This window comes from Cheilinus undulatus, linkage group 17, assembly GCF_018320785.1.
Source record: "Cheilinus undulatus linkage group 17, ASM1832078v1, whole genome shotgun sequence".
Taxonomy (NCBI): domain Eukaryota; kingdom Metazoa; phylum Chordata; class Actinopteri; order Labriformes; family Labridae; genus Cheilinus; species Cheilinus undulatus.
This window is the reverse complement of record NC_054881.1, coordinates 32,530,703-32,546,833: the sequence shown is the minus strand read 5'-3', so window position 1 is coordinate 32,546,833 and position 16,131 is coordinate 32,530,703. Positions and strand designations below refer to the sequence as shown.

Below are 16,131 nucleotides of genomic sequence, written 5' to 3'. Positions count from 1 at the left end.
CCGGACAAATGAACAATGTTTACTTTCTTTAATTACTGGATCCAAGCATGTCTTCAGTTAGTTTACGTTGCGGTTGTGACTGTCTGTGTCATGGCTGTTGTATCCGGAGCCTTCAGAGGTTCCCGCTTTGATGGAATCGGTCCGTCCCTGATAACGGCCCCACTTCCGTTGTGACTTTTTATTTGCATCTGCTGCACCAAGTTTTTGTATTTTTGTGCTGTTGTGGAATCTGTTTGCCTCCGCGCTGTGCCGAGTTTATGTATCCATGCGCGGCGTTCAGTGTTTGTATTCATGTGCTGCAGCAAGTTTTTGTATTTGTGTTGTGAACTTTTGTTTTTGTGTTTTTCTCAAATGTCGTTGTGTTTTTTCTTTTGCAAAGCATTTTGAATTTGCATTCATATGACACTCTCGGCCACCGTACTATAGGGGTAAAAAGGTGAGAGGCAGGTCAAACGCAGCCATCAGTGATAAGTGAGGAGACAGACCCAGGTCTGTTTAAGGGCATTTTTCTTTTTAAATCTGGCAAATGTTAGTTAAGATAAAACCAAAACCATGGGTACATACTGCAGTTATGAATTGTCTTCATACCGAAGCACGAGTCTTAAGTACCACCTTCAGGCAAAGCACGTCTTTGCTAATGTTAGCAAAGACGCTAACAAGCCATGGTCATACCACTCTCTTCAGCTGCTTCAGGACAGTTTTCTTCTTCAGCTGCTCAGATAAATGCTGAAAAGTGCCCCCAAACTTTGAGTAAGTCCTCTTTGTTAACAATATTAGTCCAGTGTAGAAATGCGCGGTGGAAAATTGAAGTTCATTAGCAAACTTTATGAGCTGAAGACGGAAAATATGATGCGTTCAGGTAACCTTAGACAATTAGACGACTGTAGTCTATATGTTATGATGTGTACAAACGTCACATAAAAATTTGATATTTTTTTATGAGAAACTTCAACAAATACAGTGTGAATGTTTATATTTGAGGGATATTAAAAAAATGTGACAGACTGAAGCAGCTTTTTAACTCAAGCACTACTCAGCTAAGGCCGCTTGTAGTTTAAATATTTGCCCTTAATCTATATTTCCAGCAAATTATAGACTTGATAGTGGTATCGATGAGGACTCAGGACCCAGGACCCAAGAAGAAAAAGTGACATATTGCCACCAAAAATCAACAATAAGTGAAGCAGATAAAAACCTAAAAAAAAGAGCTATACATGCTTTTCTTCTTAAAAGACCTTTGTATAAAGTACTTAACACATTAAAGCCTGAAAACAAAAATTATAGCCGGAAAATTCTATTTTTGGGGGGACTGAAATGATTATCTAACTTTCTACTGAAATTAAAAAAAATCTAAATTTCCATAAAATGTAACATATAGGCCTATATTTTTGTCAATCAATCAATCAATCAAACTTTATTTATAAAACGCTTTTTATATGTAACATGTAACTGAATGTGCTTTACATAGACAATCTCATTATCTCATTTGATACATTAGGTGTTTTTGGTAACTGATCATCCAATTGAGGGCATTTTTATCATTTATCAGATTGTATTCAGAAGGTTTTTAGTATTTATTGATCAGATAGAGGTATCATAAAAGTATTTATCAAATATAATACAAAAGGCTTTAAGGGGTTAATAACTGCTTTAGCCTGGTTTTAGTCAGTATTTGCAAATCTAATTTTGCCTCAGAGCAAACACCAGACACCAGCTTGGGAAATAATGCAGCCCTTTAACAAAATCTTTGCTATTGAGTCATACATGATTTTTTTCTGCTCTTCTCTTTTCTTCTGCATTTCCCACTGCTCTCTCCTTTTCTACATCTCCATTTTCTCTCTCTCTGCCAGTCATTTTACCCTCTACCATTACAACTGTCATTTCCAGTGTTGGCTGGCGAGAAGCATCCCCACAGCATGGCGCCTCCACCACCATGCTTCACAGTGGGGATGGTTTGCATGAAAAAGCATCATGTTGGTCTCATCAGATCCAAGAACTTTCCTCCACATGACTGTTGATGTGAGTTTTCTTCAACAGCGCTTTCTCTCCCATAAAGCTTTGACTGGTGAAGAACTCAACCAACAGTCATTATGCAGAGTCTCCTATCTCTCTCAATAGTCACTCACTTTGTGAGGACGGCCTGATCTAGGCAGATTTACACATGTGCCATATTCCTTACATTTCTTGATGATGGATTTAACTGAATTCTGCGGGATCTTCAGGGCCTTGGAAATTGTATCCATCCCCTGATTTATATGTTTTGATAACCTTTTCTCTGAGTTGCTTGGAGTGTTCTTTTGTCCTCATGGTGTAATGGTAGCCAACCAGTGACTGGACTTTCCAGACAATCACTTGATACACATTCACTGCACTCAGGTGATCCAAATTTAACTAACTGTTAGACTGCTAGCACCAGTTGGAGCTAGCACCAGCTCTGTTAAATTAGGTCAGTCACTTTAAAGGGGGTGAATATTTATGCAGTTACTTATTTTACCTTACATATTTTTGTTTAATTGACATTACTGTACTCTGTTTTCACTTTGACACTGCAGAGTTTTTTGTGTATTTTTTGGGTAAAAAAATCTCTCCTTCCTCTCTTTCTGTTTCTCCCTCTTGTCTTTTCTCCTGCATCTTCCTCTTCTCTCTTTTCTCCATCACTCTCTGTCCTTTCAGCCAACACAGCTTCAGCAGACGGCTGTTCAGCATGAGTCTGGTTCAGCTGGAGTTTTCTACTCAGTAGAAGGAAGTTCTTTCTTGCCTTTGGTAAATGTTGCTTAATGCTGTGCTCATGATGGATTGTTGTTGGGTCTTTATGAATAATATAACAGAGTGCGGTTCAGACCTGCCCTCTTTGTTAAGCTTGTTGAGATAACTTTGGTGATGATATTGGGCTGTTAAGATACTCAGAAATAATGTCCAATCATTAGAAAATCTTTGGTGTGTTGTTATAAATCAATCTCCATAGTTTATTTAACTAAATGTGAGCAATAACAAAAAAGAGATTGCCTTATTGTCAGATTGGTGCTTATTTTTGAATGGCATGTTCACTAATTAAACATGGCCGTAATGACCAGAGTGCTCTACACAGACATGCAATATATTGAAGCTTGAAATGCCTGCAGCTGAAATTGTTCTAAAAATAGACCCCATGCAAGCTGTTTAGGTAGGTGATAAATACAATCCAAGCTACTTGAAGAAAACTGTAAAGGATCTACATATTCAGTGCTGTATCTGGGTTTAATGGCTCTGATTTATTTGATCTTGCAGGGTCAAAGGAGATGTCATTGAAATAGATTTTGTAAAACAGTTATTAAAGATCTCAGGATTTTATTTATTTGACTGCTTTAAAGTTTAATTTTAATGGCTTGTATTTCATAAAAACATTAACTAAGGTCAGAGGCATTATTAATGATGCTCTTTCAGTTTTCAGTTGGAAACCCATTTAATCACAGCTGCTCTAATGGACAGTGATGGGACGTTTAATCTAGGAAGCTTTAGAAGCCGCCCCAGGGGAGCTCCTTACTGCCTCTCTGTGTGTTCGCTCTCTCCCTGTTTCCCTCCCTCTGTATCTCTCCCTACATCTCCGTTCATCCATCACTCACCTTGTCCGAGTAGATGGACATGCGGGTGGTGAGTCCCACCACGGGGATGCGGTAGAAGCCTGCAGTGTAGGAGACGGGCGTTGGAGTGAGGTGGTCATTGGACTGGGGAGGGTGACTCACCAGGATGGCGTAGACCTGCAGAGAAGCAGAGGAAGAGCACTCAGTCATTCTGACAATGGCTCTAAGACAAATTGGTTATACCAATCATTCCTGTGTAATACAAGTCTTAAGATATCCTTTTAGGGCATGCTGCAAATTTTCTTTCTCTCTCTCTTTTTGCAAAATAATGATACCAGGAATAACAGCCGGAAGATCTCACACTGCAATTACACCCTCATGTAATGGATTGGCCCAAACATCCTCAACAAGAAATATCTGAATAATATCATTCAACAAATGTGAGTTCTTACATTTCTAGCATTAGCAGCTGCTTTTAACCAAAAGGCTAAGAAATATATATTTAAGTGCTGTTGACATGTTTTTGCTGTGGGCTGAAACAACATCAGAAACAAGAGTCGACAAGCGGGTAACATAAGAAAAACATCTTTTTCTGTGCACACTTACAAGACATGACTGTATGGTATTTACATCATAAAAAGTTAATTTCAGTCTGTTTGAGAAAACAAGATGCTTTCAAACTAAGAAACATCCTGAAACTGGGGAGTGTGCCCCAGGGCAAAATGGGCCCCCTTTTGGCCCCCACACCAAACCATGTTTCACAACTGACTTTGCTAAATGAATTAAATAAAAATAAGTATTAAAGAATATACACAGTTAAAATAAAATGGTCCTTTAGAAGAAACTATTGACCATTTATATTGGAATTACTTTATGACTAATAAACATTAAAATTCTTGAACTTTCCCAACATAAAAAAGATAACAAATAAATGCCCAAAAACCAAACAAAGCTCAAAGTCTTTTGATTTTTCAGGTCTGTAACAAACCATCCAATTATTTGCCTCTATTTTAGTTAAATGACAGTGTAATTTATCTTGTTACAGTAATGATCAAGGATTATCTGAAAACATTTCAATAGCTTTATTGTAAAGTTAGCAGTGTTAAAAAAGATTTATGGTGTATTGATAAAAATTTAAGCAAATGCAAACTAATGAACATAAAAGCTTTAGAGTATAAAGTTACTTTCCAGTGAATCTCAAAGCAAATATGATGCCAGCAGAGTCTAGTAATATAAGCATAGATCACATTTGTGGTATGGCTGAATGTAGCAATAGGCTAGTTCATGATGAAGTCTGGGAAAGTGTTTATTTTGGCAGCTATTTTTTTTTTTTTTCAATTTAGTCTCAGTCTTTGTCTTTATACTGAAATGCCTTTTAGTCAAATTTGATTCATTTTCACTCTTTAGAGTTTAGACTTAGCTTTAAATATACTGAGGAAAACACTGGCATGTGCTCTCTACCTGATCTCTGCTTGTGTTTAACTGATTATATTCATGTAATATCATACATTGTAAATATCCAGCAGTCCAGGGCTAACATTTTAGTCTCCAAGATGAAACTATACATACATTTTGTCAGAGTGTTTATCACAAAAGATCTACTTTGAGCTCGTCTTATAGCCTTCCTTGTGGAAAAATGTAGTTGATAAACAGTCTTAGTTACAGTTTGAGTCAACACAGTTAGCGCTGCTCTGGAAGAAATATCAGATTGTCCCATCAGTGACTGTTTTCAAGTCTGATATTTTCCCCCCTGCAGCAGAACTCATCCACAGTATGTACCACCTCAGCTTCTCCAGATGACATCAGACTTGGTTAAAAAAGGCAGCCGACTCTGTAGAACACAATATGCTTTGATAGATAAAGTCTTATCTTAATACTGCTTGTACTGCTCCCAGTATTTAGCTGGTCGTTTTTTTTAAGGCTAGTTGTCCTGCTGTTAAACCGAGTGTTAGTGATGAATGTAGCATTGGTGTTCTAGCGTCAGTACAGTTTGGCTGCAGCTCTTAGACACCCCCACACACCTGCACACCACTACTGTGAGACGCCGCCTGCGTTAGAGTGGAAATACATGCTGAAATGTTCCAAATAAAATTGGATTAAGCTTCCTGTAAGGGCTTAAGTAACGGTTAGGAAGCCAAAAGTTAAAATTCAAAAACCTGATTTGCAAAAGCTAATTACTAAACATTTAAAGCCTCAGCCCCAGCTAATGCTAACAAAGCTACATCAGCTATTTAAGCTACAGTGTTAATTTTGACAGCTTTCTTTTTCAGTTTTAAGTCTCAGTCTTAGACTTTAGATTAAATGCCTTTTAGTTTTAGTCACATTTTAGTTATTTCAACCCTTGAAAGTTTTTGGCTAGTTTTAGTTGATGAGAGAATAGTCTAGTTTTAGTCCATAAAAAGTCCCCACATTCTAGTCTTAATTTTTAGTCAGAACACTTATTTTCTTGCCTGAATCTGTTACTAAATCGTGGTAGAGTGTTCTATGCACCCTGCCAAACCGGATTTACCCACAGTGGAGAAATATCATGGATTTTGAATGTCCAACAAAAACTAAATCTCATTTTAGTCCACTTTAAGTCATCTTAACAAAAAACAAAATTACTTTTTCTTATTTTTGTCATTAAAGATGAATTTTTTTGTCTTTTTCATGGAAAAAACGGTTGCTGACAGGCATTTTTTGTCAGCTTTAGTTGACAAAATTAACAATGGTAAGCTATGAAGATAGCATAGCTAACACAGGTCAATCTAAAGCTAATGAAGTTACTTTAAACACGCTAGCTTTTGCTATATTTTGCCTTAGCTACATTAGCTATATGTCAGCTGTGGCTATGTTCGCTAATGTTCACGTTGCTAAAGCTAGCATAGCTACACTGGCTTACATAGAAACATTGCCTATGTAGCTAGTGTAACTATGTTAGCCTTGCCTAAAGCTAATAAAGCTAAAGCTAGCCATGGTACACATATCTACCCCTAAAGAGGGTCTATACGTAATATAATTCAAGATTAGACATCAGACCTTTTTTGTTTTATTTATGAAATCCTTCTTATTTTGTAATGTAACTGCATTGTGGTTATTTCGATTCTTATTACAGTTCTTAAAGTGTTGTACCAGCAAATAGAGCTGAACAGTGCCCATCCACTTTGGATGGTTCTGGAAGTGAAATTCACCATTCAAATCGACATTTTGTCAAATCCTTATTGTGATGCTTTTGTTGTATGAACCAAACTCAACAGCAACCTGAGTCCTCATGACCAGGGACGTAGCACAGGGGAAAAAGAGTACTGATTACCCAGTCCCATGGTGGAAAGGGGGTCTTGAGAAGCCTGCAATGAAAAGTGTGTTTTATCTATTTTTTCTTAGTAATTAGTGCAATTATTGAATCAAAAGTAGCCAAATGAATCAGTCAACAAACTGATATTTGTATTAAATATTATGATGTAACAATAAACAAAACATGAGCAAAGGAATGGCTACAATGATAACTGTAGAACACACGACATCCAAAAAACTCACCAAAAGAATGATGGGAAAACTCCGCCCACCAAAATATGACATGGCAGTGTCCCTCCCCCATTCGCCCGCCCATTAAGAAACACATTTTTCTGGAGTTTACTATTTTTAATCCAACATGATAATCTTATCTTATTAGCACGTTAAAAATGATCAAAATTTTGGCAAAAGCTACATTTTTGTCACATTTTGATTTTCTGTTTTCCATATTTATCACAACAAATATTTCACTTTCCAGTAAATTTGTACAAACTGAATGTCATTTTTGCATAGATTTTTACACATTGCATCCTTATTTTATAATTTTGCAGATTAAAAATGGTCTTTTTTGGGGAAAATCTACATTTTTCACTTTCGTTTGGTTGTATTTATCAAGATTCTGCTATTTTCTTAAAATTTCGAAGCAAATTTTTCTGTAATTAGTGGATTTATGCAAACTAACTCACTTTGAAATACATTTTTACAAATTCTACCCTTATTTTATTGTTTTGCAGATTGCAAATGGTCAATTTGCGGGGAAAAATCCAAATCTTTGCATTTCTTTTAAGCCTGTAATTTAAGTAAATTTAATTTAACCAAAGTAAAAATATTACTCAAAAATTGGGAAATTATGGTTCAAAAATACATCAAAATGCACAAATAATTAAAAAAATGATGCAACATTTGTTGCTTCGCAGGTAAGGGGGGCCCTGTGTAATATTCTTTCTGGGGCCCCTCATCTCTAGCTACGCCCCTGCACATGACTATGAAACATCCAAACGCAAAGGCAAAGGTATATATGTACTCATTGTGTCCACATATTCAAGGTGCACAAAAAGGCAGAGAAATATTTACAATGAATATAATACAATGCAGCACGCTCTTCCACTTCTGCTCTCTGTCCTGAACCATGAAGAGCTTTTTATTTGTTCTGGGCTGAGGGCTTTGACATGTCTCCCGTCGGCTACTATCAAAAGCTTTCTCCTGCTGTTTTTTTTTTTCCTCTTAGAGCTGACTACCCCAGCTTTAAGACAGCGCCTTTATTTTAGTCCTGAATGCAGGAGTCACTTAAATTATTTACAGTCAATAAAATGATCACACAAACTGACAGCCATGTTGAATCTGGGGCATTTGAGGCCACAGAAGCCTGGTTTCTTACTTTGTCTGCTCTAGCCTTGGTTTTCTCCCTTAAGATGAATTACACTTGTGCTCAAATAAAAACAGTCATCTTTATTGGCTGTGACTTCTGCTGTAAAATGTTGTATAACAGGTTAAAAATAACATTTTTGAACTGAACATTTACATAAATTGCAGTTGGGGACAAACTCATCGACGGCAAAGAAAAGAAGAGCAAAGAAATCTTTCCTTTTGTTCAAAGTGTCCTCAATGTGTGGGCTGACAGAATAATTTTAATTTGTGGCTGTTTGGTTAAGTCTTATCCCCTCATTAAGCCGGCCAGCTACTCCAGTAGAGAAAGAATATCTGAGCTCAGCCTTGGGAAATGCCTCGGAGATGTGAAGGAGGAGGGATAAAGCTGGCAAGGCTGTGCGAGCATGGATTATTGGATGTGAGTAGTCCGTATGGTTGGGTCAGAAATGGGGTCTTTCTTCCAAAGACTGCTCCCAGGCATCTACTCGTCCATCTGCCATGCACTTTTCCCTCTCAGTACCCATCATCGCCCACAAGCCAGTCCCATCTGAATCCATGCAGCATCGGTCTACATACAGGAGATGTTGTGTTGAGAAGTGAACCACTGTTGGTGTTATCTGCACTGCTTAATAGTGGATTGCACGGGTGAACATATGACAGGAGACTGGGTGAGGCGGTATTGTTCTACAAGCCTGTATCAATTAGAGTCATTACAGCATGCAGAGGACAAGGGCATCAAAGCAGCTCCGAAGCTGTGTAGGTTTTTTTGTTCTCATGGAGCTTAATTATGTGTGTGGGAGAAAGAGGAGTGAGAGCGAGAGGACTTCACGCCTCGACATGCTGTGACATAATGTTTTTTAAAAGCCATGTTGAGAATCACACGAGCGGATGGCCGCTGCATTTCAATGCGCTTCAGCGTTTTAACATCTCTCAGAGGCGCTCCTCATGCATTACTCATGGAATATGTTTTGTCAGGCTGATGTGCTGGACGTATGTGAATCTTTAGGCTTGTTAAACAGCTGGAAAACCTGCGCCGATGCACTTTTAAAAAGCACCACTCTCAAACTGTTGTTATCCTCGCATCATGTCACACAGACTGCAGCTGAGTGAGTGATCCACCCCTGCAGGACAGCACACAGAGACTCAAACTGTCTGCAGCCGTCACAGCTTCCTCTTTGCCAAAATGTTCTCATGCGGCACGCACACGCACAGTGAACGCCAAGTTGTTAATTGCAAATGACATATCCCTCATTTTCACTCCTCGCTGGTTCCTGTGCAGCTCAGTAGATCTGCAGCTGTGTGTCCTGAAATGCAGCCCACAGATGCCCTCTCATCCGAGATATGCCTCAAACCAAAGCCTATTTTTGGAAGTCTGTAAAGCAGATGAGCCTGGAGGGAGTTTGCTGAATTAGAAGTTTGGAGGGTTGACTACATTTTGAATGCTAAAGTGGACAAAAGACATGCCTGTGGCTCATTCTTAAAGCTCTGTGATAAATTCGGTGACGATGGGTGAACAGTTTGCCAATGTGAGCCTTTGGGATCTGTTTTGTATGCAGACGTTTTTGGCTTGGGTGGCCCATCTGGGACGGTGACTCATGTAAAGGTGGCCTGAAGTTTGTGCACACATTCAAGAATGGATAGCTTCTTTTTTTATCCTTTTCACTTAATATATCTAAATAGACAATTAATTATAAAATATCCCAGCCACTGCAGGTCACACCTACCCATTCACTCCACATTCATACACTGATGGCAGAGGTGGCTATGGAGAATTGGCCATCAATATCAGCTAATCCCATTCTTACACATTTACACTAGAGGTCAACTGATGTTTGTTTTTCAGGGCTGATACTGATACAGTTATTCATAATCAATGAGGCCAATAACTGATATTTGAAACTGGTATGATTTAATACAACTTATAAACTGTGCTGAATGTGGCAAAAGTAAAAATGCATAATCAAAAAATTGAAGGAAAATGTACAATTTTGCCCTATCTCTATCAACATGAGAAGCAGCACAGAGCAAAACTGTAGCAGCAGGAAAACAGGAAGTGATTCCAAACTGTGTCAGTGGCACTCAAGCTCTAGTGCTGATTGGCTAGTACTCATGTGACATCAAGCCAATCAGACTGTGTTGTATGCAGGACATTTGGTGACACTTTTGATTCATTCTTTATTTTTTATTGGTTAAATAAAGTGATACTTGTAATGGGCTGCAGGGGCCCCCCAGAAAGAATATTACATAGGGCCCCTCTTAACTGCCCAGATAAGCAACAAATGTTGTGTCATGTTTATCTATGCATAAAATGTATTTCCGAACCATAATTTCTCAAAGTATGAGCAATATTTTTACAATGGTTAAATTAAATTTACTTGCATTGTTTCTGGACTACACCATTTGGACTTTTTAAGGGAGGAGGAGGGACCCCCAGTATTTTATAATACTCTATTTGATACAAATTTCAGTCCACTGATTAAATCATTTAGTTGCTTTTGTCAAACAAATTAGTTTCCATTATTAATCATGATTAATCTCACATTATTGTTACATTTTGAAATTCAAACTGCCTTTGTCTCTTTGTGATTTTTTTAAACTACGGTTTACTGATGTCCTGTACTTCCTGGACACAGAGCTGCTTTTATTTTGAAATAATATAAGAAACTGGAGAGATTAAAGATAATGACATAAACTTAACCAAGGAAAAAGAAACTTGATATGGACTGCAAAGAAAATAAAGGGGCAGTAAAAAGGTAAATGTTTGATAAGACAAGGTGTAGATGAGTTTGATTTGTCCACTGAGCTGTCTGTGAGATTTTTCTACTGAAATGAGACATTAACCTCCTCAGACCATGCATGTACATATGAGTACATATGAGGCTATTTTGGGGAATTTTCTTTAAATTTCATGGAAATTTCAGGGATATGTTTAAATATTTTAGAGACTTTCTTTAGAGGTTTTGAGGAACATTTTTTTTTGGCATTATCATGGGAATTCATAAATGTATTTAAACTTGGGGAAATTGATTTAAGTTTTTGGGGAGAATTTCCTTTGTAGTTTTTGGTACTTTCTGGGGAATTCATGAAAAAAATAATTTTTAGCCTCTTAGAATATATTTGGGAATTTTGGGACAGGCTGACATTTGAAATTGTTGAGATTTTTTTGTGGAAATTTCAGGGAAGTTGTTTGGATGTTTGGCAGGAATTTTTACATTATTTTCATGGGACTTTTGGGAATGTATTGGTAAATTATAGTGAATTCGATACAACATTTTGGGAGAATTTGCTTAAAAATATTTGTGAATTTTTATGGAATTTTGGGGGATTTTTTTTTAGAATGTGTAGGGTTTATTGAAATTTCATTTGGAGAGTATTTTAAGAAATTTGGGGGTATTTTTAAATAAAATACTTTAAAAATTTGTTTTAGAATATCACTCAAGCTTAATTTCTTTTGAATTTTGGGGAATTTGTGTGGATTTTAGAGAGGAAAATTTGGAAGAAATTCAGAACACTAAGTGGAAATTTTGTCCTTGTGGTCTATCATCAGTCATAAGAAAAAAGACTCTGCCCTAGATCTCTCCATGGCTTACACCAATTCTGCTGAGCTTTACTTTCTGCAAAGACAGGGCCTTTGTGGACATCATTTTCGGTTACCAAAATGCTTCCTGTTCAGTAGGATGAGCTTTTAAACCTATCAGGTCCCACTCATCTTATTTAAATGGGAAAAACTAAAATTGCATTCTAAATCAAAGCTGGGGTCTCAGGAGGTTAAGGCACCGTGGATATTTTACATCACTGCGGCTGCAGGGAGACGTTGCAGTGGCTTAACCAAAAGTGTACTGAAACAGACAATACAGCATGAAATCAATGCAATTCTTAAAAAAATAATGCAGTCATTAAGGACTATCCTGGCAGTCTTCTTTGAATCATTTTTAAGGACTTTGAAAGAGGAAGTCAGAATTCACAGTTTCAAGTCAAGTACCAACAAAAGCAAATGTGCCACACTGGAAGGTAAAAAAGCTGCAAGCGGCCTGAAAAACAGCCTTAAACATTAAACACAGTACAAGTATCATCTCTGACGAGGCACACAGCCGATCATGGTTCAGAATTTTGGGGTGGGCTGATCTTTTTCCTGGATGTGCCCTGGTTTGTATGGCTTTAGAGCTGAAGGTTGATGATGATTTGATCATGGCTACCAAACCGCTTCTCACACCGGTGGTCCTTGAGTGAGATAGGGGGACTTCAGGTCAACTGGGACATAAAATCTGAATGGGACGGTTAAAGCGAAGCTGAAGCACATAATGGAAATGTCATGCCCTCACTGGTGCGACATCATGTAGGTGGATGGATGAGGGTGACTGGTGGGAAAATGACAAAAGCTTCAGCTGGTTTTCATGTGAGGAAAATAGATGATGCATTGCTTGAGCTTTTGGTGCAAACATTACAGTGACGCTGCTGCAACAAAACCAGTAAAAAGACAATATTACTATGTTTTAATGTTGGAATAAGGCTGTATTTATGCTGTTTGGGTGGATTGGACCGCATAACTTTGCTTGAAAAGGGCTTTTATTGTGAAAAAATACTCTGCCTTGCACTGAAATGTTCATGGTAACCTGGATTTTGCTTTTTGTTTCCTTATTTTCCATTCTAAAATAAATGCACGTTCAATGAAATTTCATTCAAGCACTATTTGAGCTCAATTAAAGCAAATATATAAGGAAAAAGCTCCCAGTAGCTTTAACCAGTGATTGAATGTGCTGTCCCAGTCACTCAGATGTTACCATTAGATTATGGGTTTGGATCAGTGTCCACCAAAGTGTGCACCATTCCTTCTTGGAACATGATAGAGGCTTTCTTTCTTCTGAAGTCTCAGAGAGCTTAAAGAGGACAGAAATTCAAAAGTCGTTACCCTACATGGCTAACATGACATGTTTCCAACTTTCTCTACGCACGGCGCGAGTTTATTCCTCCTAAACGCCTGTAGTATTTCATCGGTTTTCCAGTTCAGCTGAGGTGTTCGTGTCACGTGTAGCCTGAGTTATGTCAGAGATCGATAAGGCAGTTGTTTGCAGCTGTGGCGGCTTACTAACCTGGCTGGAGATGAGGTCCTCGCACACGGACAGAGCCATCTGGATGGCGTTTGGTTTGTGCGTTACGGAGATGGCGGTCAGCTTGAATTTGTCCCTGCCGTAGACCTGGTTGGCCTGGTTCACGGCATCTTTAAAGACCTGCTCGTATCTCTTCTGGCTCAGGACGGCCCCGATGTTGACGATTTTGGGCTCGCAGCCGGCCCGCGCGCAGGAGCACGAGAAGAGCACCGCAAACAGAAACAGACGCATCGTGTGGACCACCCAACAGCACAGTGCAACCCGGTCGCTTTTCTCTCCGGTGGCGGGTCGGCTCGAGCTGCTTCTGGACAGCGGCACGGCTCAGCCCGATGAATGCGCGACTGCAGACACGATCCAGGTGGGCGGTGAAAGCGGGGGAGGGAGGCCAAAAAAGGGAAGAGGGCTGAGAAAATGGGAGGCTCTATGTGCAATGCGGAGGAATGTGCATGATCATATTAGTGGCATGGTCCTCCAAATCGCATCGTCAAGCCTTTTTTTTTTTTTGCTCTCCTTTGCAGATTTGCTCCAACCTCCCCACGGCTTCAAAAAGCTGATCAAACCATCCTCCAAGCGTCCACGCTCCTTCTTCTCCGGGCTCTGAGTCTCTCTCTGCAGCCGCTGCTCCGTGCGCTCTGTGCGGACTGATCCCACCGATGCGTCGCTGGATGGACGCTCCGAGCTGAGCGGCTGCTGTCCTTGGTGCTGACAGCTGTGCATGCGCGCTGTGGTTGTGGTGGTGGTTGTGCGCGCTCCCGCCGTATCGGCTCCCCACTCTGGGTTTTGCGCGTTGGCGTGCTGCTGCTGCTGCTGCTGCTGGTGATGCTGGTGTAGAAGCTGTTGTATGAAAAATAAATGTGCACAGTTGCTCAGAATACACTCGATTACCATGTTAGTCATAATAAGACATGAAGGCAAGATGTGTGCGCATGCAGTTAGGTGGGGTACCTGCAGGGCATGATGAATAATCAGAATAATCTGCAAAATTTATACAGATTACTGTGTTGGTTTTGTTAATGTGTGGGGTAATAAGAACCACATGGTTGGGAGATTTCCTCTCCAACAGCCTGATTTTAAGAAGGCTGGGTGATGGACCAAAAATCATAGTTCTTTATTTTAAGCTGACATACACAACAGATATTTTAACGTTTTTTTCAGTATAGATAAAAAAATAATTCCTAATTCAAATCCAGGTGGACAAGATGTTAAATTTCATAAGCACTTTTATTTACAGCCTGCTGCACAATATTGAAATGCACATGAGAAGTGGCATACGAATAAACTACCCTCTGGTGGAAAAAAAAGAAAAAACAGAAAAATGCACATTGAATTAAATTAGAAACTGAAATCCAGTGAATGCAAACCTATTACCATGGACAGTTCAGATAGTGTGACTGCACTGGCCTCATCTTTTATCAGGGCCATGATGCAAGCATGAGTGTATCAGTCAGTTTTCATCTCCACATTATACATTTAGGGTATCAATGCACATGCCTTCATGTTGCATTTATGTAATATGAATGCATGATTGAAGTGTCTGGCTGCAGACCGTAGCTCTCAGACGGCCCCTTTCACAGACTGTTACTGTGAGAACTTTTAGTTGGGTAATGGTCAAGGTGAGTTGAGGATATCAAAACCTAAGGCCCTGTTCACACGGAGACGAAAAAACAATATATTGCTGTTTCGTTTTGAAAAAGTTTTCCGTAAAGACGGGACCGTTTCAGGAAATATCCGCGTAAGCACAGAACGACTGAAATGACTGAAAATGCTGTAGTGCGTATGCCAAGCCTGTATGTGGCGCTGTAACGCTGCCACAGAAACGCACCAAACAAGAGAAGAAGATCACAGAAAACTGACACAAACCTTCTTCTAGCTTCCCTTCTGGTTGTTCTCCGCGTTGGATTTAACAACATACGGTGTTGCGATGCATTTCACAGTGGCGGTAAAGGAGCATCAGATTTTGCTGTAAAAGCCAAAACAAGCTCAGTAGCTTCTGCAGCATGAACACAACCCTGTAATCGGCCGATGTTGTTTTGGTCAGACCCGTGCAGGCGTCTTAAGAGAGCTACGCTGTGTGTGATGCTATCATTTCAAGAAAGACCACATGGAGACGAAATGGTAGTCGTTTACAAATTTCTGCACTCTGGGACCTGTTTTCAAAAAGTATCTTTTACAGTCACCCAAAACGCCGTTTCCGTGTGGATGAAATGCCAATGTAGCAAAAAAATGTTTGCGTACACTCCTGAATTCATCTCCGTGTGGACAGGGCATAAAAGTTAAAAACCTGACCTGCAAAACCTGATTACAAAATGTTTAATAAAGCCGGGAAAATGATCTGCTTATAGGAAAAAAGCTTGTCCTCCATGAAAACATACTAACCTAGCAAATGTAGCTTATGTGGCTCTGCTAGCTGTAAAAGCTATGCAGAAAACAGAGCTACATAGCTAACATAACTTAAAAAATGCTTGTGAAGCACATGATTATCTATACTTATAAAGCTACAACACTAATGCCAGCTATGTAAGCTACATAGCTACATTATCATGTAGCTTACATTGCTAAGTTAGCTTGAGCTATGTTTGCTAAAGCTCATGTTGCTAAAGCTAAATTAGCTACATTGACTTATGCAGTAATGTTCACTATGTAGCTAGCATAGCTATGTTAGCTTTAGCTAAAACCGACAAAGCTTAAGCTGTTCACATGTGGCTGTCGAAAGCCAGGTCCAATCCCAGATTAGACCTCTCACCATTGCTGCTTTATTCATGAAATGTTGCCAAGTCTGTAATGTAAACAATGTAGTTATTTCATGAATGTTCAGTGTCTTA

At 39.1% G+C, this 16,131-nt stretch overlaps 1 protein-coding gene across 7 annotated transcripts in view; it reads right to left on the bottom strand.

Annotated features, from left to right (window-relative positions):
• grin1a (glutamate receptor, ionotropic, N-methyl D-aspartate 1a) overlaps nt 1–13,999 on the bottom strand; it is a 71,824-nt gene extending 57,825 nt beyond the window's left edge. For all 7 annotated transcript variants that reach the window (XM_041811422.1, XM_041811426.1, XM_041811423.1 and 4 more), the window contains exons 1-2: nt 13,292–13,999; nt 3,603–3,737 (exon numbers count right to left, since the gene is read on the bottom strand). In XM_041811422.1, coding sequence (XP_041667356.1) covers nt 3,603–3,737; nt 13,292–13,540 — 384 coding nt within the window. In that variant the 5' untranslated portion in view covers nt 13,541–13,999. The remainder of the gene's footprint in view (nt 1–3,602; nt 3,738–13,291) is intronic.
• Between the last annotated feature and the right edge of the window lie 2,132 nt (nt 14,000–16,131).